General features: G+C 43.7%; 2 protein-coding genes across 5 annotated transcripts; one reads left to right on the forward strand and one right to left on the reverse strand.

Annotated features, from left to right (window-relative positions):
• Window positions 1–33: 33 nt before the first annotated feature.
• Window positions 34–9,423, reverse strand: zfta (zinc finger translocation associated). Of its 2 annotated transcripts, none has more exons than XM_031585109.2 (5): window positions 6,971–9,423; window positions 5,722–6,327; window positions 5,025–5,375; window positions 4,078–4,608; window positions 34–3,018 (listed from the first exon to the last, which is right to left on the reverse strand). In XM_031585109.2, exons 1-5 carry the CDS (start codon window positions 7,098–7,100, stop codon window positions 2,501–2,503), a joined length of 2,136 nt encoding a protein of 711 aa, XP_031440969.1. In that variant the 5' UTR covers window positions 7,101–9,423; the 3' UTR covers window positions 34–2,500. The 2 variants fall into 2 exon arrangements, with proteins under 2 accessions (XP_031440969.1, XP_031440968.1); XM_031585108.2 differs by having other exon boundaries at window positions 5,713–6,327.
• On the forward strand, window positions 6,758–22,927 carry si:dkey-28a3.2 (spindlin interactor and repressor of chromatin binding). 3 transcript variants are annotated; one of them, XM_031585102.2, is made up of 7 exons: window positions 6,758–6,937; window positions 15,690–19,258; window positions 19,446–20,606; window positions 20,811–20,860; window positions 21,002–21,063; window positions 21,553–21,873; window positions 22,390–22,927. In XM_031585102.2, the coding sequence occupies exons 2-7, from the start codon at window positions 15,920–15,922 to the stop codon at window positions 22,485–22,487; spliced, it is 5,031 nt and encodes a 1,676-aa protein (XP_031440962.1). In that variant the 5' UTR covers window positions 6,758–6,937; window positions 15,690–15,919; the 3' UTR covers window positions 22,488–22,927. The 3 variants fall into 3 exon arrangements, with proteins under 3 accessions (XP_031440962.1, XP_031440963.1, XP_012688255.2); XM_031585103.2 differs by lacking the exon at window positions 6,758–6,937 and adding an exon at window positions 14,036–14,680 and having other exon boundaries at window positions 21,556–21,873; XM_012832801.3 differs by lacking the exon at window positions 6,758–6,937 and adding an exon at window positions 14,039–14,680.
• The last annotated feature ends 1,392 nt before the right edge of the window (window positions 22,928–24,319 follow it).

Below are 24,319 nucleotides of genomic sequence, written 5' to 3' on the forward strand. Positions count from 1 at the left end.
CAGTCGTCTTTTAAAATAATCCCACCAACACAATTTTTTTTTTTTCATGTTTTTTAATTTTTTTATTACAAGGTTTGGCAGATGCTTAGAAAGCCAATAGCAAAAACATCCAGCCTTCTCCACCATGTGTTTGAACGTTGGGATACAGATGTGTGTAACACTGTGAATAACAAAATGCCATTTCTATTCCTACCAAAGATGAAGACTTTCAGCCTCTCACACCATGTGTATTCATTCCGTGAATAATTTGATTTGAATTTGATTTGATTGCTCAGGATTTTTCTCCAGGACCCTCCTTTCACAATTTCCAGTGTTCCAGTGTTCTGAGGGACCCATTGGAAGCATGTTTGAGATTTACATACTGGCAATGCTACGGATTTGATTCACGCATTATCTCCGCAGTTTGTGCATTTTGCCCAAAACTAGCACTTCACAGCTTGCACAGACACATGCCTTGGACACCTGGAACAAATTAAATTACACGTTAGGTTGGCTAAAAAACCCATTAACAATTGTCATGGTCGGAGAACAACCTTTGAGATGGGAACGTGCCACTTATTCCACATATAGAAAAAGCTTTGTCCACATTCGGTCGATGACAGTCCGAAAAGCAGTTCTTATAATCAGCCGCCCCTCCAATTGAGAGGCTGTTACAGACAACAGACCGGGAGGTGATATTTTCAGACATGCAGCGCAAGTCGCTGAGAACGGTAAGCTTCATTGATTGATGAAATTTTGACGTTTCATCCACCAGTACAAGTAGAGGTCTCTGACCTGGTGAGTTCAGGGGTCATGTCGCCCCACTAAGTAGGCCCCATAGTCGGAAGCAGAGGATTGGGTTTTGGAATGGTACTGTAAAGCACAAAAGTCAAGGTTCTGGAGATACTAAAATCTTGTTGTGGATCGATCCTACACAAGCTCTAGGCTAGCTGTTGTAACCCGTCAGTTCAGCCCTGAGGGCTAAAGGTTGTGCTGTCTTCCAGATCGGCCTCAAAAGGCCTGGTTAGGAATTTTTGGAAACCTTGACTCTCTCTGCCTCCCACTTATCTGCTGTCATCCTTCAGCTGTGAATAACACAGTCAATGTTGCAACCTCAAGTGCACTCAAAATGGGGGATATAAACCAAGAGACACTTCACAAGTCTCAATTTGGTGTCACTGTAACTCTCCACACATACTGTACGCTACAGTACTGTAGAACTGAGCCACAAACTAGATGTTATCAGGGTGCTTGACACACACCTGTACAACGGAATGGCTACCTTAGCCCTTTCAGAGGCCCGAACGCCCCACTAACCAGTGTCTACAGACATGGGTCACATTCTTCAGATTCAAAACAATTTGGTGTGAGGGAGGTCGTTACAACCCGACCTACTCCTAACTGTTCTGCATGCTCGCCCTCTCAAGGTCATCCAAATATGGACTGCATGGAATGTGAAACAATAAAGAGGAAAAATGAAAGAAAAATAAAACAGGTTTTATAGCCCATAATTTAGCCAAAGCATTCACACCGTTGAGCACCTTCATGGAGGCTTTGAGTGCTAGTTAGTGCCACTTTAGATGCCAGCTTTAGAGACCAGCCCTGGGCAAGCTTGGCTCTCCGACAGATAAGAAACATGCTTTCCGAAAACCATGCATGACCACCTCCATGCAAAATGGAATACGTAGTGTAATCTTAGCACCCACACACACACACACACACACACACACACACACACACAATCTCTCCCTCTCTCTCTCTCTGGGTTTCCATACAAAAGGGCATCTCTACAAACCTTGTTGGTGTACAAATAGCATTGCATAAAAGTGCTTGTAAAAAAAAATTAAAAAAAGATTTATTTTTTCTTCTCAGTGTAATCATCTTTAAACTGAGGATAATAAGAAAGTGCAGTCCAAATTAAAGTTTTCCGAACATAAAAGTACTTTTTTTTTAAAGTAGATGTGGTTGTCCATAACCACTTTCATACAAAATTTAGTGTGTAGCTAAATAGGTTGGGAAAGGAGAAACCAGAGTCGACCAAACACCACATTTACGAACAAGATCTTCCTTAAAGGATCACAAGATCATAAACGAGGCTGTATGCATCTGCAATTTAAGTGATAGGCCTATTTGTAATGTGAAGTTTCCTTTCACAATTGCTCCTTTGTAACATGCTTGTGTTTAAGGGGGAAAAAAGTGCACTACAGAAAAAAGGAGGAAAAAAATAAATCACTAAAGCATTTTGCAACAGCCTTGGAAAAATCAGCTTTCATTCCCATTTCCTGAGAAAACGAACGAAACAAAAGGACAAAGTCAAAGTAAAAGAGGAAGGGAGTGTGAGGAAGGACCAGAACAACACACATCCGCCCCTCTTTCTGTCTTTCTTTCTTTTTTCTTTCATGAAGTGACAAGCAGACCATCACTGGCCACAGCTACAGAAAAAGTGAAAGAAAGAGAAACCGAGAGAATGAAACCCATCCTCATCAGTAAAAGCATCCTCCCTTTCTCCCTCTCTCCCGTGTTAAGTAACAAACAGGCTGGCATGCGCTGCCTGCCCGTGATCCTGAGCGGAGAAGCAGTCGTCGGCGTGGACGTAGTGGGGCGCGGTGTGTCCGTAGGCCTGCAGGGCTTGCTGCCGCTCCTCGGGTCCGTAGGCCAGCGAGGCCGGGTGCACCTGCTGGATGTGCCGCTTGATGGTGCTCACCTTGAGCGTAGCCAGCGTGGCACCGCACACCATGCAGATGAGCCCGTGCCGCTGGCAGTCGTAGTCCATCAGGTACTCCGTGCGCCAGCGCACCTGGTAGTTGCGCCGCTGGTCCTTGCCCGGGTAGTGGCCGTGCCGTCCCAAGGAGGAGGCCGGCGACGGGTCGCCGGACGCGGTCGCCGTAGTTGTGGATGCAGGGCCGTTTTTGGCCGCGCCCTTGGGGCTGACGCCGTCCTGATTCTTTGATTTGGTCTGTCCACTGCTCCTTTTGGGAGATGTCTGGCTGTCCACTCCATCCGATAAGGAAAGGGCAATGAGGTCTCCTGCAGACTCAGCTACGGACATGGACAGCATAGAAAGACAGTGAGGAACCATTTTAGATTACAGGACAAGACAAAACTCATAAACTTAAACAGGAATGAACTAGTCTGGATATTGGCAATGATAACAATTTAAAAACACTGAAGATACAAGATGAAGTCAAGAAGACTTACAAAAAACAATTACTTCACACTGGAAGAAGTTGAACTACAGCAAAGCTACCCTTGGGAGAAATCTAGTTTGGTTAACTAAAGCAACTAAGAAAAAGTAGTTCAAAGTATCAGACAATGTACATGTGATATGAAATCAAAACTAAATATAATACAATATGCCAGCAAAAAACTCAACTGAGCTTATTTGCAAAAAGTGCTAAATTGTTGTAAAAAGTTCATACACACACAAAAAAATAACAATTCCCACTATTCATGGGAAAGTGCAAGGAATACCCGTTGGGGTATTGGACCTAACAGGATTACTCAGTTAGCCAGGCAACCAATACTTATGACTAACTGACACCTAATATATTTAAGTTTCGTTTTACAAATTCAGATTCCAAACATTAAAAACTATAGCCAAATATTTTTCACAGGTGAGCTGACAATCTCACTTCCTGGAATACCCCTGAGACCTAAACCTGTCCTGAACAAAAACAGTCCCATCTGGGCTTTTTAATTGCAGGGAATTGAACAGCCACCCTTTGCACGTGCTCTTCACAAAGGACAAGTGTGTGGTGGTGGCTGCCTGATGAATGCATTGCCTGGGTGTGCCTTCACAGCGGTCAGGATGAAAGAAAAAGGGGGTGGGGCTGGTCAAAGGGAGATCAATTAAAGTAGAAAAGCAATGGTGAACTAAAAGTAAAATAAAATAAAAGTTCCTTTCCTTGGCCCAAAACTGTTTGTAGATACAGTAATTAACTACACCAAAAATGGCAAAACAGTAATTTAACTACTTGAATCACTATGCAAATATGAATGTAGTTGAACCACCAGCAAGCTACTGCAAAATGTTGTTAAACTACTCCCCCTCTCCCCCTCCCCCTCCCTGTCTCTCCCTCTCTCAGTAGTTCCCCTCACCTTTCACCACGGTCCTGTCTCTGTCCTGCCCCCCCGAGGGCACGTCCCGGACCCAGGCGTCGGCCACCTGCTCCCTCTCGCGTCGGCTCAGCCTGGTGGTCTCCGGGTGGTTCTCCTGGATGTGCTGCCTGAAGCCGCTGACCTTGGCCACGGACAGCGCCTGCCAGCAAACCATGCAGTAGCAGCCCGTTCCCTGCGGCCCATACGCCACCATGTAGTCCAGGCGCAGTCGCCACGGGAACCCGTCCCGCAGTTGCCGCTTACGTGGCGGGCGGTGGGGGTGGTGGTGAAGGGGGGGAGGAGGTGGTAGAGGGAGAGAGGGCGAGGCGGAGGAGTTGTTGCTGTTGTTGTTGCTGTTGATCTCGAGGGGTGTGTCAGTAGGGATGGGGGTGAGGAGATCGTCGACGTCCTGCGGGAGGAAGCCCATACAACTGGTGGGGTGCATGGAGTCGGTGGGATGGGTGGAGTCGTTGGGGTCTTTGGCGTCGGGCTCCAATTTGAAAAATTCTGGCAGAGGGCTGGTTTCCGATTCTGATGGCAAGAGTGTAGGAGTGAAGTTTAGAAGGTGGAAAGAGGGCAGAAATGGACAGATGAGAGAATGAGAAAAAGAGGAGTTTTTCATTCATTGAATGATGACGTATTCAGTGCACCAGTTAACACAGAGTGTTACAGAGGCCGTGTCTAGACCGCCATATACACACACACAGAGAGACATGCACACGAGCACACACTCTCCTCCTGACTTATGAACACACTACTCACTCTAACATAAAGGTACACTACTGCAATAACACTCTGTGGACACACAGACACACACACACAGACATAGACACAGACACAGACACAGACACAGACACACACACACACACACGCACACACAGACACACACACACACAGACACAGACACACACACACACACACACAATCCCCCTCCCAGCCCTGCTCACCATGGGTCTGTGCCCAGCTCTGCAGGATGCAGTGCTTCTCCTCAGAGCTGTACACTAGCGAGTTGGGGTGGAGGTCCAGCACGTGGCTCTTGATGTGGTCCAGGTGGAGTGAGGGCAGCGCGCTCCCGCACACCATGCACACCAGCTGGCCCGCCTCCGCCTGGTACTCCATCAGGAACTCCTGGCGGAACCAGGCGTGCAGCGAGTCGTTCAGGTACCGCTCCAGGGTCTGGGCCGAGGGCATCTGCAACTCCTCCCTGGCCGGGAGGGATGGGGGAGAGGCGGGGGTCATGCTACAGCTGCTGTTGTCCGATGGTGGTGTCCGTTTGGGGGTCATAGCAGTCAGTTTACCTGAGGGGAGAAAACAGTGATATGGATGGGTAAGTGTCACAGCTAGCTTATTAGTTTTCCTTGATTTATAGAAAAAACCATATTGAATGTAAGTCTATCGGCTCTCTCCCTATGATTCCCCCATACACACTCTCACCAGAGTGGGTGTGGCACAACCGAACGCGACTGCAAGGCAACTTGGTGACAGCTGTCAGATGTTTGATTTTTCCCTGCAGCAGTTATAAGCTAAATTATTGAAAATTAATGTATGCAGACATCTGACAGCTTCACCATCGGTTACCAGGCTTTACAAGGGTTTATTTTCACAGAGTTTTGCCAAATATGACGTAACACCGACCACGCACACCTGTTGAGCGCATGGCACAGTCCAGCATCTCCTCAGGCGCTGCTGCTCCCACTCCGCCCCCTCCTCCATCCTCTTCGCCCTCTCCCCCTCCTCCTCCACCATCTTCTCCTCCAACACCTGAGTAGAAGGGCCTCTGCCTGGCTTCCAGTCCCAGGTGGCTCTCCCAGCCCTGCCGGATGAGCTCCTTGTCGGCGGCGCTCCACAGCAGCGAGTCCGGGTGCTTCTGCCGGATGTGCCGCTTGATGGTGCTCAGCTTGAGCGTGGCCAACGAGCTGCCGCACACCATGCAGATCATCCCGTGTCGTCGCGGGTCGAAGTCCATTAGGTACTCGCTGCGCCAGTACTCGTGGTAGTAGCGGCGGTGGTCCCGTCCCGGGATGCGGCTCAGGCCCGGTCGGGAGGCCCGTTCGGGCCGGGCCGGTGGTGGCGTTCCCAGCGATGGTGTAGGGCTGGGGTTGCGCTGAGAGGGGCCAGGGATTGGGGACAGGAGGAAAGGGGAGTCTGGGTCTTCACTGACACTCCAGTAGGTGGTGTGCGGTGAACCTGAGGGGATCCCCGTCTCCTCCTCCTCCTCCTGACCGTGGCCGTTAGTGATGACATCCTCACCTAGACACAGAACAGCGGAAAGGGGAGAGATATGATTGTACCTCCCTTCAGCAGACATATGGAGTTAATCACATGTGACTACACCTACACAAAGCTATTTTTAAAATGATAAAATTTTCAAATGAGTGACTGGTACATGGCGTTTTATGGGAGAAAGTATTAGCACAGATTAAGGTCATGTTTTCGATCCTATCCTAACATGGGTTTTCTCGAATTCTAGAGCCCCCTCTAAGTGTAGGGATTTAATTTAAAAAACACACACACACGCTTGGACCTCAGTTTAGGTTAAAATTGGAGCAGAGCGCGGCCACTCGTAAACATGTCTGTAATCTGTGGCGATAATGTGTGTATTTCACTCAGGGGTGGCTATAGTCACACACGGAGTTTTTCATTTCCGCAAAGCACCACAAGCCCTCAACGCGGGGGGCGGCGACTCCATTTGATGCACTGCTGCTTTCCGCTGGGTGGCGACTGCGCATCACAGTACGCAACCAGCATGGTATTATGCCTTTGTTTATAGTGGAGCCCATGGAACGAGGGGCCATGCTGCCCAACTGTATTGTCCGTCACACGGATTAACACCGACTGAGGTCGGTGACCAGGCGAAAGGGTAAAATCCATATTTTAACGGTTCAATCTTTACCTCCCAAAGGAACTCCAAAGTCCGTCGGCTCTTCTATCGTCTCCTCCTCACCGCTTATTATTAATGAGAGGCAATCTGTCTGCTCAGCGCACGATTGGACCTCGGTTGCCTTCGGTTCCTGTTTTTCCATACCTATGTAACGTCGTTGTGTTGAAAGCGGTTCCTACGTCGTCTTTGTAGCAGTGCCACGGACGGAGGTGCTTTTTGAGTCATTCGGCAGGCGCTTTAGTGAGCTATTTGAAACACGCACGCACCCATTCCTGTAAGTGCAGTGGTGTGCGGTGCCCCTCAGTGCGCGAGTCAACTTAACTTTTTATGCATCGATACCACACTGTCGGTCATAAATCCATGTGAGGAATCGACGAAAGGGCCTGTCAGATTTTGGTCGGTCGGTTTTGTAACGGCCTCCTGGACGTATTTTGAGACTCAGCTTGTCTTCAGGGTGGGGAGCCGAGCTAGGGGCCCCTGGGGCTCCTTAAGGGGCTCCTGGGTAAATTTAAAGAGACAGTAGCGGCTTTCACGCAGCGACACGCATATCCGGGGGCCAGGAGATTTCAGCCAGGCAGTCTATGAAGGTCCTGGCCATATCCCTCAGGATTACAATTTGGTCCCACACTCTTACACTGCCAAATCGACTAATTACAGTTAACCATCATCCACATTTCACATAACCCTACATATTTCAGGGTTTTGTAAATGTAAACATTTTTAAATGTTTATATATATAAATATATATTTAGAAGTATGAGGATTTTTTTTTTTTAAATCACTCTCCAAAAATAATCTTATTTTAAGACCAATTTAGGCTATTTGTCAAATACAAAAAATTAAGAAAGCAGTTGAAGAACAGGTTAATGGATGATTCCATTTTTCCCCGCTTATTATGTACAACATAATTCTTACTTCAGTCTTTTCTGAGAAACAGTAGGCCTAGAGTTCCTTCATATTTAAGGCGAGTCATTGTGGACACAGCTTATCTAGTAGTTGATATGATTAGTTTCATGTCTTCCACAACACAAACAATAATCCATTTTCTTCAACAAGTTACCAATTTTGCTTGCTGCAGCACCTAGGTCACACTCATTCAATTCAAGCACTTACAGGTTCACAGGGGAATAGATCCACCTTATGTATAGGAGAATGAGTTGACTGCATTGATTGTCTTATATAAGGTAGGCTGTTCATGTAATGGTTTTTTTTTTTTAGTGGGTTTTAGTTTAGCCTGTTGAAAGTGATGTGCATTTCCCTTTAGGCCAACAGCTGCAGGTTTGTTAAGATCTCACTAATCAGTCTAATAAGGTATCAGGTTATATACACCCATAACAAATTCATAGGAGACTCTTTTGGATGCCTAGAAATGTACTAATTTGGCTTCATGTTGATTGGTTGTTACAGCGTTTTGTTTTGTTCAAGTGTGAGTTGTTTTTGGTGAATCTGCATCCTCCTAGAGAGTGCTTAGTTAGTGTTCACCGATGACTGTAAAAAGTATGGACAGTATGGCTTCGTGTCTATAATTGGAGGAAATGAAACCAAAATGAGTTGAATTGAGAATTGCCCAAAGTGCCACATTTCTGAAAACTGTAGATTCTGTGCAGTAAGGGCTACTTTGAGCCAGAATTGTATATGAGGTCCGCCCGGCCCACCCATGCATGATCAAATCTGCTTAATCAGTGCTCGGAACATTGAGACCACAGGTACAGAATACATGAGTGTGGGCGTGTTATTACTCTGCAAATCCTGGCTTATCCAAAGGCAGTGTAAACTACCTACTTCTAGAAATATTTGTCCTCATTAGTTGTTGTGCATGTGTCCATAAGCAAAAGGTCTCACCATTGCTTTTGTGACAGCTCATTGAGACGAGTGAGAAAGCTACGTAACTAGCCGTCTTTAAGTAGATACATTATTAGTCATCTCCAGTTGAAAACTCTTTTTTTTTTTTAAACTGCTTTCAACAGATCTCTCAGAGTACTTTTCACCAGAGCACGATGTAACTTTCAGAACAGTTCAACTGTTGTACTGCTGCTAGAAAACAGATGTTGCTGGACCTGTTGTTACTTCCCTTTTTTTTTTGTGAACTCACAATGTCTATGCTTTTTTGACACTGGTGTTCATTGCAATGTTTTGTTTGTGGCAGGAAATTATGTCCTTTAAATAGCCCATGTTATTATATTATGATGATTGGAATAATCATGTTCAACACAAAGGAACACTTAGTCTACATGACAGTGGGTTTTTGTTTGTACATTGTTTCCAACTGTAACTGATGATTTGTTAGTTGGCAATTATCCAAACATTGAACCTCGTTTGAAACATGTTTTTTAGTACCAATTAGTCACCATATCACCACCAACAGCCTAGTTGACACTAATAGAAGCTTGCCCGCACAATAACTGGTGTCTTTGGGCAGTATAGCTGGCAATGTCATGCTGTGAAAGCTTTTCTTCCATTTTTGCAGGGTACTCCAGCCCGGTATACAGAACTACATAGGGCATATCCTTAATGGCTAGTGGGAAAGACACAGTTGTTTATCTGTCCTTCACATGACCATATGCTATCAAAATGAATTTGAGGATGGTACCAAAACTAGTTGCCTATAAAACCATACCTCGAAAAGTGTCAAATTGTTGTATAGTGTTACTTTAAAGTTAAAAAAGATTTTGCAACTTGCAGACTTGCAATTATGATTGACTTCTTGCACCGAGTCTAGGCCAGAAGTAGCCAGAAGTAGCTAGCTTAGCTCCCATGTAGCAAAATTGTTAGTTTACCATCTTAATGGCATTGAAGATCACAGGACCCACTCAAAGTCAGACAACAAAAGTATGTAGGGCAATATGTAGGTGCGGTTATTCAAAATCCTGTTATTTTCCAACAGAGAAAATATCTTCTGGTTTATGGCGGTTGTTTACTGTTTTTATAACACTTCCGGGCTTCCCCTGGTAACCCCGTGTTCCATGTCACAGCACTAGGAACTGTGTGTAATCCCCTCAGGGAAAAGGCAAAAATGTGGATTTACATAAAGTGTGCATAAAGGGGTCAAAATGTCTGCAAGAGACCCCTCATGCACTTGACATCCCTAAACCCTCGCGGATTTAGCAGGAACACACCTCAAAATAGGGAGGAAAGGTGAAAATCTATGCCCCTAGTGGTTTCATTCCTATCGGAGAACAGATTAGGCTACATGTAAAATCCCATAAACCAAATGAAAGAAAATACTACGAAGCCATATCAATAAGGTGACAGGCAAAAAGTTGTAGAGTAATAACTGACTAACTGTGAAAAGTTCAAGCAATATATGAATTGCCGCTTTCTTTTCATATAATGGTTATCACCACCCTGTATGATTTTTTTTTGTCATTACAAAAATATTAAGCCAGCCAAGCAATACAAATTACCATTTTGATCAGCTCGGTAAGGCGGGGCTAACTAGTGATGTCATCTATGCAATGTATTAATTGTAGTTCCTTACCACCTCGTTCCAAAAAAATTATCAACAATTCAAATGGTGGCTGAAAATCAATTATGATCACCAGAATCAATAAAGACCAAACGCAGGACAGTTCAGTTCACAGTCAGGCAGGTGTGAGTGTCATCTTACGTCACAACATAAACATTTTCTCTTAATAAGCAATATGAGAAGATCACACAATTTTCTGTGCTGTATTACTGGCTATGATTGTGTATAATACCAATAAATCACTCTTTCGGATATGCAATTAATTAGGTTGGTTCACTGAGCTAGCTAGCTAGCTAATTAACGCTAGCTTAGGAGGATACATAAACAGTTGGCAGTATCTATGGCAACATGGCTAATGTGTGCTAACATGCGCTAACTAACTAACAGCTAAGGACATTAGTCTGACTTGTGTTGTTGCAAGTAAACTTGTTCGGTTAACAAGTCAGTTGTGTATTAAGTGGTATAACTTTACAGAATAAAACAAAATCGAATGTTTAAAAGCCAGGCAATCGACAACGTTACTCAATGAAAAAGTAAAGGTCCTGGTATTAGCCAATCAAACGTATCGTGTTTTCCGTTCCGGTCAGGTGACTGGTTCTAACCAATTATTATTTGTAATTACTTCCCGGCGAAGCGGATCGTCTGGCTTCCACCAATCATTTACCGACAGAGGCAATTGCTCTCTCAGTTAGCTTTGCTGCACTCTAGATCTTTACTAATTAAACTGGAAGCTTTGGAGTTTAACACAGCTGAATGTGATTGCTGTGTGAGAAAAAAGTTTGGGAACCGGAATTCAATATCCGATATACAATATCCAATATCCAGACTGTACAATGATATCACTTAATGATATCAATTACGAAGTTAGATCTGAGCAAATATAATAAAAATGTCAGGCTATTTAATACAATCAACATCGCATTCACCATCAAATGTAAAAAAAAAAAAAAGGAATAAAATAAAGAATATAACGGTTACACTGTTGGCATTGTCGTGTCTTTTTAACAATCCACAATCTGTTCATTAGGAATCAATAATAAAAAATATTCAAAATATTAGGGTACATAAAGTAAGTTTAAACCTACTAATTTTGAGATCCTTAAATTTAATATAGTAGCCTAAGCAAGTGTGACTTATGTTTGAATGTCACATAAAATGAAATGGCCCATAAATCAACATTCACAATGGTGCTTGTTGTAAGCATGGCGGGAAAAAAAATTGCTATTTGCATTTGGCCTGACATTTTTTGAAAAGAGAAACCACCCCCAGTTGGGCTACAGTTGTCCACGTTGTATATGTGACGTAGGCTAATAAGCCTATAAAGCATTTAATTCATACATTTACATTTCATCATTTCATACAGTCAAAGTAGGTCTGAAAGACAACATAAGCCAAAATGGGTAAATAAATACATAGCCTACAAGACTGTGTGATGGATGTGATATCAGTCTAATTCTGGGAAAAGTCATTCTAATCTCCATAAACCAACATCGCACCAGGTTTAAATTTAGACAAACAAAAGGCAACCTCTAGTGGCAGTTGTGAGGTCATGATGACACAGCAATTTAATTCAACCTAAACCTGAGCTATAGGTTAAACCACATGTGCTTATGACACAGCAATGGGCCTGAGCTATAGGTTAAACCACATGTGCTTATGACACAGCAATGGGCCTGAGCTATAGGTTAAACCACATGTGCTTATGACACAGCAATGGGCCTGAGCTATAGGTTAAACCACATGTGCTTATGACACAGCAATGGGCCTGAGCTACAGGTTAAACCACATGTGCTTATGACACAGCAATGGGGATTAAAAAGCCACGCAACTCCTTCACAACTGCAAAGTTTAATACTTGTGAGTTAAACTCTAAAACACAGAGTTGTTGAATTTTTAAACGTCAGTTTAATTAACATCAGTTATGTTAGCTAGCTAGCTAGCTATCATTTCATAGAAACAACTCTTCTGCATTTAAAAAGATGCCTTAGCTAGTTCTGCTAGCTAGCAACCAGGCTACCATTAGAGTAAAATTTCTCCAAATCACCTCAATCACAACCACTTAACCACTCAAGAGAGAAAAAACAGGGGGAAATAATGTTTTGGTTAAATCTTGACTCTCTCATTGACCTTAATAGGGCAATGAGCTTATTCCAAGTATGTGGTTTTGTGAAAAATCTGGTTTAAGTAGTATTCTGTTTTACAGTCTTTGGCTTCGGTCATATATAATTTTTTTTACTTAGGAAGGTTCCTAACCAAGTTACATGACCTGGAAGTATTTATAAGTAACAGCTATGATAAGACCTATCCGTGTTCCCTAAATGCTAAGGAAAGGTGCTTTAGTGCATCCTTTCTCATGTCTTTCAGCATAGGGTACACTGGACCATCGTTTCTCATCTCTTTTAGCATAGGGTACACTGGACCATCCTTTGCGAATGAAAAGGAGATAATGCTGTCCCACAATTCCTTGTGGCAGCAACATTTAAAGACCCCTGCCAATAACATCCACCATCTTAAAGCAGCAATAAGGAATTCTGTTCCAAAACTAGCAAGCTAACTACCTAAAAGGCATGCAAAAACCTTGCAAACCCCACCAACAGCCCAGTTGACACTGATATAAGCTTGCCTATACACTAACTGGTGTCTTTTGGCAGTATAGCTGGCAATGTCATGCTGTGAAAGCTTTTCTTCCATTTTTGCAGGGTATTCCAGCCCGGTATACATAACTACATAGGGCATATCCTGGATGGCTAGTAGGAAAGGCACAGGTGTTTATCTGTCCTTTATATGTCCATATGCTATCAAAATGAATTTGAGGATGGTACCAAAGCTAGTTGCCTATAAAACCATACCTCAAAAAGTGTCAAATTGTAGTGTTACTTTCAGTGCAGTTGGATTCTCTTAGCACCGCGGTTGTCTTTTTCCAAGTCCTTATGAATTCTCCCATCTTTCATTGACCTTGTGACATTTTCAATTTAGGTCAAAGAAAAGTGGTTAGGAACTCGGATAGCAATTCCCTTTGGACCAGATCCACACAGCCTTTAGATCCGTTTGTAGCTTACACATGGTGTCTGACAGAGGTTTTAATGTAAATATCCCAACTGCAAGCAGTGCAGTATTTTTGCCGGCTTACAGATTCGGCCCAGATCCTTTTTTCACCACTCAGCCGAAATCCTCAGAAGATGTGTTTAAAAGACCCAAACCCATAATACGGATCTGAGCTGATCTGGCAGAAATAATTAGAATGGAACATTTAAAAAAAAATTGTGAGGTTGCACTGTGCAATACTGACCATGTTGGTCTATGTTAAAGCTGAGATGAAGCTGCTGTGCCATTATGGGTTATTTTAACAGTGCTTAGTAGTTTTGCATAACCCAATTGCAGGAATAGTTGGATTCATGTTAAACAGAGTGCTACGAACAGGCATCCTCATCTCCACAACATGTAGCTGTCGGATAACTTTTTTGCCTGTGATATGTCAGCTCAGTAAGACGTAATTGTTTTTACTATCCTATCGCAGCCTTTGACTCAGAGTAAGTGGTAAACCTCCTAATAGAAGAGGGCTCTTCTATATGGAGGTTTACCACTTACTCTGAATTAATTTACTCAGGGCTGCCTTCAGCCCTGACAAATTTAAATGGAAATGGTGGTACTCTGAACACCTTGTTGTTTTACAAGTGCAGCTAAGGCCAATTTTTGAAGCCTAGTGAAATCGGTTTTAATACGCGTTTACTTTTTTTCCAACATTTTATTTTTATCTTGCATTGGTAAATTACTTTGGTTGGATCTATTGTGCGCACTGCCTTTTTAATAAGGCGGGTTAGTTATATATGTTGTTGCTGATTGGATAATATCTCTGACACACCCACCAAACGAGAGAAAACACCAAAAACCATTACACATGAGGACAAATGTCGCTCAACCCGGAAACCATAGCGAAACGGTGCACACCGTTTTGAGATTGAACGTGGCCCAGGTTTGTCACTAAACCACGTACTTGGAATCCCCCCCTGGTCCCCATGAAGGGGGGATAAGTCCCCCCTCCCACTTGCAAACACCGAACACGGAAGTTGTCGTACGTTTGCTGCTCTCGCTCCGCCTCAATACTGTTAGGTCTCACATCCTGGTACTTTTCACCGTTGTCAAGGCAGCAATAGAAAGAAAGGCAGGCTGGCTCGTGCCAAGTAGCTGCAGTGTCCTGACAGTGCCCATGTCCAAGCGCTCGAAAAGTGTCCCGGAAAGTTAGGTGAAGCTACCAGGTAAAACTGATGCATGCTTTATTTCACACACGTCGGAGAATGTATTTGAAAGGCTCTGATCATTTGTATGTACTTATCGCTCCGTTTTACATAAAGCAATCGCCTGGCAGACAGACGCCAGTCTGTGTGGACAGGAGAAGGAAGAGCTTGTCCATTGTACAGTACACAAGAGACAACGTAAACTAAAGCACGATTGCAGCGAAACTGTCTCTTCGGAGTTATTTTTAGCTCTCAATTTTGTTGTACCACCAAAAGCAATGCTACGGAGCTCTAGATGAATGTTATTTTTGTGAATAAAACGTGAATAATGGCTAACGACCATATCCATCCGTGATAGACAGAGGGACATGTTTTAAAGAGACAGGTCTTTTTTTTTTTGCTTCCTGATTTGTCTGTTGTCTTCTCGATTTTTCAGGAATGTTAATCGCATTCCAGCCAACAAAAGAAAACATTCCTTCAAAAGCCTTCTCTGAGGCAATGTGCTATGTGCTATTTCGGTGTGCTAAAGAATTGGGGGATTGTTTTTTTTGCAGTTGAACACTGGGCATTCCTTGAACTGCATAGGCAGAGAACAGCATTTGGTCTTTTGCATTTGTGGGTAGGCTACTTTGACTGTAGACTATATTCATTTCACATTTAGTGGCCTTGATTTCACACGTGTCAAATCAGAAATGTACATTGCGCATATTCTAATTATTTGTGTATGTGTCAACAATTAGGTGTAAATTTAATGATCTAGAAAGCTATTTTCATTCAAAGAGATATACAATGCTTTTCAATTATGTTTTGCAATGTGTTGTCTATATCTTGATAGGTGTTACCAGATATTTTTGCCACCAAGATGTATATTTATTGAATGAAATGTGCAAAATAGTCTAAAAATACTATGTATCCTATTTTGTTTTTTTTTAACCTTTCTACCTCTCCTTTGATATGTGTTTAAAACATCTTGGAATTTAAATATATAAATTGTGAAAAACTGTTTTTCTGCTCTTCTTTTCTTCCTCAGGCCCTCAGGATGCTTCTGCACAAACCTCTGATACAGGCACACGTGTTTGTTTATTGACATGTCATTTGATTACAGTCAGAGGAGAGACTACCAAGGTGATCCGATATGTGACTGCACGGTGACACTGCTGCTAACCTTCCAGATGAGGAATTAATTTAACACATTAGAGTGTGTGATGTGAGGAGAGAAAGCACAGATTCTTTGCTGAAGACTGATTGAGAGTTGACCCAATGGCCACCGCGAAAGGGCCTCGCACACAGCGCTATCACCCAGCCTCTGAATTTGACAATACCACGCTTGCTAAAAAGAGGGAATACTGGAGAACTAAGAAAAGGGAACAAAGGGCAAAGGTGGCCGCTGTTAGGAAGAAGCTTGGTGTGGAGAATGCAAGGGTCTATGATGCGAGGCGTAATGTTTTGAGTGCCCATATGCAAAACGCTGCATCCGGTCCCACGTTGCTGAATAGCGATAGGTCACACCAGACAAATGTATGTGATTCATCTGAATTAGGTCTTTTGACCTCCAGCTGTGGCGAGCAAGTGGAGAAGACTGGTGTGAATGAAGTTCTTGTGGCAGGAGCTTGTGTTCCAGGTTCCTCGCGGAAACTTAAAAATGTTTCTCCTGGTCAAAGAGTTTGGTGGTTTCAGAAGATTAAACTCAACAGAGTCTTACCAAAGTTTCCAGAGGGATCAGGACCTCCACAAGGTGGAGCAATGGGTTGTAGAAAAGTGGTAAGGACGTCCACAGCAGGGCCTTTAGTTGCATCCAATACCTTAGCCAAATCCAATGGATCTCTGCTAAACACCAATGTCCCAGTGCCTGCGGTTCGAGTCACAGTACATCCTGCTACTACTGTGAACCACAGAATTCCAAGCAGAATAGCAGCTACTAATGGAACATCTTCAGTTCAGGTGTATAATCAGAGCCTTCCACCAAACGGTGTTCCAGGGCTTAATGACCACAAGAGGCCTCAAGTCAAAGTCCAAATCCCGCGCAAAGCCTTGCCTCTTAGTGTGACAAACAAAGTAGGGGTTGATGTGAAACAGTGCCCTTCAGATGTCAGTTGTGCCAACATGAAGACCGAACAGTGTGCCTTGGCCACAACACTCACCAGACCTCTTGAGAGACAGACACCTGAGACAGAGGAGGAGAGGGCAGTAAGGCGGCGCGAGATCTGGCGCGTCAAGAAAAGGGAGCAAAGAGCAAAGCGGGCAGCAAAGATAGTCAAGGAGAGAGAGAGAATCCAGAGAATGGGTGTGCCTGCACAAGAGAGAGCGCAGGCTGTCGGGGTGGCCTTTAACAGCTCAAGACTGTCAAGGCAGGGTCAAAGGCAAGCCGTAAATCGAGCCAGGATTCCATGTGTTCTTGCTTCGCAAACGCAAAGAAGCAACCATGCATTAGCATTGTCTGGCCCCATCCCAAAAAGCATAAATACTGCAATTGCAATTAAATCTGAGGGCTCTTCTCTGACTAATCATATTGTGATAGATCCTGAGCCACCATCTGTGGTTGTGAAAACAGGAGACCCAAAACAGAACAAGGCATTTTATGCACCCTCTACAACAACAGCAACTTGTGTTGTGAGTAATAACATGAAATTGGAACATGGTATTACTTATGCACCTAAAGGAGTCACAGCCCAGTTTTCAAACACAGCCAAATACAAATACAATTCCCGAATACAAATAAATACATTTATAAGAACCCAAAAGTTTCTGTATAGAAATACAAGGCTGTCTCTCTCACCCTTCTACGAAAATCCGGAAGAGACCGTGGAGGAAAGGATGGCCCGGAAGAGAGAATACTGGCGCATCAAAAAACGAGAGCAGCGGGCTAAACTGTCCTCAGATGTGAAGACCAAGCTGAGGGAGCGGGATAGCTTGGTGCGCCGCGTGAAACGCTACCAGGGCATCCTGGAGGAAATGCGTTGGGCGCGTGCAGAAAGTCAAAAGGCACAGCAGCCTAGGATAAATACTATAACCAGTACCTCAGAGGCCATTGGCGGATTCATCAAGGAGGATGGGACCGTCACCATTGGTATTCCTACTCCATCTTTTGCAAAAGGCACAGAATCTGGCGTTGAAATGGTTCCCCCCACCAAACCACTGTTTCCGTTTCCACATTTTAACGTTTCCACCAGTAGGGACTGTGCCAGTTTCAGTGGCCATGTAAACCCTCCACCGTTACAAAAACGAGCAGTTCAACTGAAAAATAATTATCCTGTCAGAGTGTCTGTCCAAACACCTCCAAAATTAGTTTGTATTAGACCCAGGCTTGTGTCAAATAACCATCATAATAAATTCACAAACTCAAGTCCTAGTACTTCTCAGATTAATGTCTCTGCTCCTGACCATGCCCAAAATATGATTAATGATACTACAAATTTTAGGAGGATTGGCAATGTAGCCAGGGCAGTTGGCACAGCCTCTGTGGCTGCTGCACTCTATCCAAATGAAAAAATAACTGAAGAAGAAAGGATTGCTCGAAAGCGCGAGTACTGGAGAATAAAAAAGCGGGAGCAGAGAGCCGAGCGTGCTGCCCGACTTCGACAAGGACTGTTACGAGGAAGGGCTATAGCAGCTAAGAGGAGACGACTGAACCAGATTCCATTATCTTCACCCTGTGTTGTCCGCCAAACCACCAATATGAACCCTTCTGTCCCAGTCAACACCTCAACCAGTCTCCCCACCCCCCCCAGCATAGATGCTCTCCCAGCGGAAAGAGTAAAGCAAGAACAGGAATTGTCTGTCAAGGAAGAGGTGAATCCTCCTCTAGAACAGCCCCTCAGCAATGACATCAAACCCTCTCTCACGCCACCTTCAGAGCCTCCGAGTGAAGCAGACCCATCAGGCAGTACAGACACCCAGGCCACCACGCTCCTGGCTGTGGCCTCCATGAAGAAACTCCTGGAAGAATCACTCAGTACTGTTGTGAGCTCTGACGCACCAGACACAAACATTAAGATGGAAGAGCCTCAATGTAAGACTGAAGTGGAGCCACTTCCTGTTGAGGAGTCCACCACCCCTGCCATCAAACCAGACCCTGTGTTAGATCCAGTGGAAGAGTCTGTAGAGGCTGACATCCCAGGTCCCGTCTATTTTTCTGCTGAAGATGCACATCTACAGACGAGTGAACACTCAGGAGGCCATACACTCCCTCCGTCACCTCCTCTTCTAGTCAGTCCACATTCCAGTCAAGACATTCCACCATCCTCTTATGCTTCCTCCTGTCCTGAAGTTATGGCTTCCTCTGCCTCCACTACGCCTGCCTCCTTATGCTCGTCTCAGTATCTTCCCTGCACCCAAACCTCACCACCCCTCGCCTCACCACAAACAGTCCAGATGGATTGCTCCCCAAGGGCCAGACTAAAGCCATCTTGCTCTTTGAAGACCTCAAATCAACAACCGCCTGACCATCAGCAACAGCATGGATCAGAGGTGCCTAATGAAACCTCTGTCCTGGAGAGGAAGAGGGAATACTGGAAGTTCATGAAGAGACAGCAGAGGGCCAGGAAAGCACAAGAGAAGCAGGGCTTCCGACCGGGGAAAACGGCCACAAGAACATTTCAGGTACAACATCAGAACACTGTAATAAAGGGGTAGAGATAGGAACTGATGGAGCATGCCAACATCAAGGTTATTATAGTTCTATTTCTTAGGAAGTAAAAATAGTGTGCTGAAAGTGTGGGTTTCCGGGAAAAAGCATGTTTAAAAAGTAAATGTATATATGAATGTAATGTTTTTTGTTTTTTTTCAGGCTCCAAATTTTGTGACCGGTGCTCAGAGGCCAATTCCGAGCAGCTACCCGAAGGCCAGCCTACCTCTCAACAAGTCTCTCTCCTCAGCTTGCACCTTGCAAAGAAAGACACACCTTACTGCAGTCCACCCATTGCCCACTGTCCATGTCGTGAGCCCACCTGTTTCTGAGGCGAACCAGCAACAGAGTTTCCATCAGTATGGTTCGTGTTCAGGTGGATCCCCCATTGCACAGAAATCAGCTCAACCTGTGTGCCCTCCCAGGGCAGACCTCCAGGGCCTTCGCACCCACGTTCCTGTGCTTTCACCTACGGGTGGAAGCAGACGTGTACCTCCGCTTGTGCAACAAGGAGCAGTCCCTACTGGTGGAAGCAGACATGTACCTCCGCTTGTACAACAAGGAGCAGTCCCTACTGGTGGAAGCAGACATGTACCTCCGCTTGTGCAACAAGGAGCAGTCCCTACTGGTGGAAGCAGACTTGTACCTCCTCTTGTGCAACAAGGAGCAGTCCCTACGGGTGGAAGCAGACATGTACCTCCTCTTGTGCAACAAGGAACAGTCCCTACGGGTGGAAGCAGACGTGTACCTCCGCTTGTGCAACAAGGAACAGTCCCTACTGGTGGAAGCAGACGTGTACCTCCGCTTGTGCAACAAGGAACAGTCCCTATGGGTGGAAGCAGACGTGTACCTCCGCTTGTGCAACAAGGGGCAGTCCCTGTGCTCTCTGGTGAGAAGACTGGGCCATTGCTCCTGGTGGAGAATCGGAGGAATTCTGCCCCTGGCCACATGCAGGGAGTGAGGCGCTGGAACCTACAGGTGCAAACAGGCACCTTAATGCCCCCTGCTGCCACTCTCACACCCACCCCAAACTACCGTCCGTCTCAGCCCATCGGCAGGGTAGCGCCACCATTTAACAACAACTATAAGAGTCCTGCCAAGCACCCACACACCCTCAGTCCCCATAAGCACACACAAGCAAGTGCTGTGGACGACGATGACGATGTTATGCGGAGGAAGAGGGAGTACTGGCGGGTGAAGAAGAAGGAGCAAAGGGCCAAGAAGGCAGCACGAGAGAGAGGGCTCGGACACCTGGACATGCCACCTCCATGGGAGCCCGTCCTCCCCACCCTGAACCAACTGCCTCACAATTTTCAATCTCAGGTAGACCATGCTGTTATATTTTTTATATTTTATAAGTTGTATTTATTTTATTTTACGGGTGACGTGTCGCATGTTACATTCAGATTTCTATGTCCAGAAATATATTTCTAACATTAACTTATATATATTTTTACCAATTTCAGTTGCTTTTTGGAATTCTTAATTTCTAAAATAATTGTTGCATATTTTATTTAAACAATGCAGGACTCCACACAGTGGTTCAACGCTTCGGAAGAGACTGACTTAACTTTGAGGTACAACAAAAACAAACAAACAAACTAATTATTTGAAACAAAAATCCTTTCCTTGATCTTAGTAATTGCAAATGTAGAATAAATCAGATCAGAATTTTCATTGCTTAACTCCACTATTTGTGTATTTCTGTTGTTCATCAGCTCACCAGTGGATGCAGATCTGGGGTACTTGGGTGTACATAGCCATGCTGAACCCATGAAAGGTATAGTTTACGAATGTATTTTAAGTTACCCTGTGCCACTTCACTTACACACGCACACACCTCTATACACGGAAGCAGATACCTTATATCTGATAGGTATACTGTGATAGATGAGAATAGACCAGCTGTATCACTTTTATGTATTTGGACCAGCTTCCTAATGTCCTGGATAGACGCATCTGTACATTCACCACATTATTTGGTATTGTAAGCATGTTTAAGTTCCGTTTAAAAGTTTAAGGTTCTCCATTTAGTCTAAAATTTTAAAACAGAATACTTTACTGGCAAAAATGTTCTTCGTGGCTGAAAATGATTGTAAAGATGACTGCTACATAAAACAAAAATCTTCCACAGTTGTTTTGCCAAGAATTCTGCAACAGAAAAAACAAAAGCATTGGCTTGGATTATATTGTGTTCACATACACCTCAAATAGACACAATCGATAAAGTCAGGCTGATCCCATCTCTTTTGGCCTTGTGTTTCTCCAGAAGAAGCCGAGATGGTCTTCCAGAACGACGCTGAAGATGACATCTGTCCCAGCGGCCCCTCTTTTGCGAGCGCGTGGCGGAACCGCTACCTCATGGACTACGACCCGCTGAACCAGCTGCTGGTGTGCATGGTGTGCGGGGAGCAGCAGTACTCCCACAGCCTGGCAGGGGCCAGGGCCCACATCGAGGAGGCCCACCCCGAGACGCTCTCCCTGGGGCAGCAGGAGCGGTGGAAGCTCCAGGAGGCCTGGGACGAGCAGGTGGCCCAGCGGGAGCAGTTCTTCACCAGCCAGCTGCAGCAGCACACCACGGCACACACAGGTGAGGGAGCCTGCACCGGAGGAGTGGGGATGCGTTTACCTACCGTTGTGGAGAGATTAAGATGCTAGCAGGCTGGAGTTGAATGCATGGTTTCATTTAATAAGCTACTATGGTTGAGGTCACATGGTTTATTGTGCAGAAATGCTAGAGACTGCACATGAGCCAGTTAAGTTAAGCAAACTGGAATTAATTTGTATGTTTTGTACAAAATCAACCTAGAAATACACAGATTGTGCCACAGTTAGACCTTGCTTATTGTATATCTTATATCTTTGCAAATGTCCGTATAGGCTACCTGTACGTGAGAAATTAATGTGGCATCTCTGTGGGTGTTTATTTGTCTAGGCTATAGATGTTTGACAATTATTCCGACACACACTCAATCACGCTTTCTCTCACAGTCATTCCTTCACTTACTGTTTGTTCACCTCTGTAATTAATTTGATTATGCATTTTTAATCATTAGTGTTCTTTAAGATTTGCCAAAATTATGTGACTGTTTTTCCCCCCCTTCAGAATCCATAGCAGAAGTGGAGGTGACTGTGGATATGGATGACCCCTCACAATCAATATACAGCAAGTCGACCAAGACTAAAAACCTGCGAAAATTCTGAGTGGCTTTGCAAAATGGCAGCTACTTGTTTTCCAGTCATGCATTTGCAGTGCTTAAAGATGAGTGGTGAGACTGATGTGCATGACGTAATTTTGTACTATATTTCAACTGCTTGGCTTAAAAGTGTGTGTGAAAAAAGATTTGGAAAATGAGGCATTGAAAAAAATGAAATTTGTGTTGAATTAAGTTCTTTTTCTTCTTCTTCTTCTTCTCTTCTTCCCCCGTGGGCAGCTTGTGCATGTCACTTAAACAGCTGAAAAAGTTGAGTTTGATCAAAGCGGACTAGAACCAAGTGTTTACATCATGTGTTTCTAATACAACTCAAGTTGTGTAGCAGCACACTTTTTTTTACACACATGCACACACACACAAACTTGAATGTATGGTCATATTTTCTGTTTTTGTATGGATGCAGTGTTTATATTTCATTTACAAACAAAAGAAAAGAACAAGAAACAGGGATAAGCAAAAAAAAAAATCCCGCATGGAAAGAGTCATTCAGATCAAAGTAGCTAGGGGTGGGAAAAAAATCGATTCTTCGACTTCTCTCGATTCTCTCTAGAACGATTCTGTCTTGATTCAGAAAAGGTCATAATTGATTTTTTATTTGTATTTTTTATTTTTTTTTTAAATAGAGAAGGTAATTGATCTGTTGATTTTCTTTAATTATCAAACACAAAGTAGGAAGTGATTAGCAACCTCTGAGTAGCAAACTCAGATTTGAGACTCTGAGTAGTAAACTCAAATGTTTTAAAAATCGAGATGCATCGATAATCGTTTTATCGGTTTAGAATTGATAATCGATAATCGGTATAGAATCGATAATCGGTTTAGAATCGAATCGTTGACCACTGAATCGGAATCTAATCGAATCGTGAAGTGCCAAGAGATTCCCACCCCTAAAAGTAGCTGTCATTAGTTACCTTCATTTTTTATAATTACAGGAGACATTAATACAACCTTCCATCATATTTGGCCTCAATTCAGTTTAAGTTTAATGTAATTTTATATTATATATCAACATAGTTTCCCTACACAATCTTTCCTCCAGACAAGGCCACAAGCAGCAGATTTAGAATGCTCGGGGAGACATCAGGTTATGTATGTACCTGTGAATCCTGGAAGTTATTTAAGAGCACAGTCTTTCCAGTTATTATATTTACTTATTAGAATATATTGTTTGAATGTAATTCAACAGCTTTGGTACAGGTGTATTTATGCACTGTATATAAAGCACAATATTTAGAGCTTTTTATTTTCTATACTTTTTTTTTTGCAGCAGCATTTTGAGTTATTTAATGCATGATTGGATTTCCAGGTATATGTAAACATGGCTTTCAAATGTTTTTATCAGATTACTTTCAGGTTATTTATTACTCATCTGTACCCAAATGCATTACATGTTTTGTTACATAATAATGTTATATAAAGATGTTTAATTATTTATGGGTCAATTATATTTAGCACTGATGAAACAATCAATAATTTAGCATGATTAGCATTAGTATAAAACAGTTTGAAGGGGCAGACACTGCTTTAAAAGCCCCCAAAGCCTGGTTTTCATCCAAAAAAATGTCTAATCTCCGTGGATTACGCGCCAATCTCATCCTCATAATAAGAGAGGAAACGTGCCATTAAGAAGCCCTTGAGCAAAGGTCAACAAAACATGTTTTTTTTTTTTTTTTAAACTGGCTATTCATCCTGTATGTAAATTTGATATTTATTTACTGAAGTAGTCTCTAGGCATTAGGATGTACCTGAACTTGAATGGATACAGGCTGAAGCCATAACTAATGTCCATGGCAGGATGGACAGTTTGGGGCCCTATTCAGT

The sequence above is a fragment of the Clupea harengus genome, chromosome 18, assembly GCF_900700415.2.
Source record: "Clupea harengus chromosome 18, Ch_v2.0.2, whole genome shotgun sequence".
NCBI lineage: Eukaryota > Metazoa > Chordata > Actinopteri > Clupeiformes > Clupeidae > Clupea > Clupea harengus.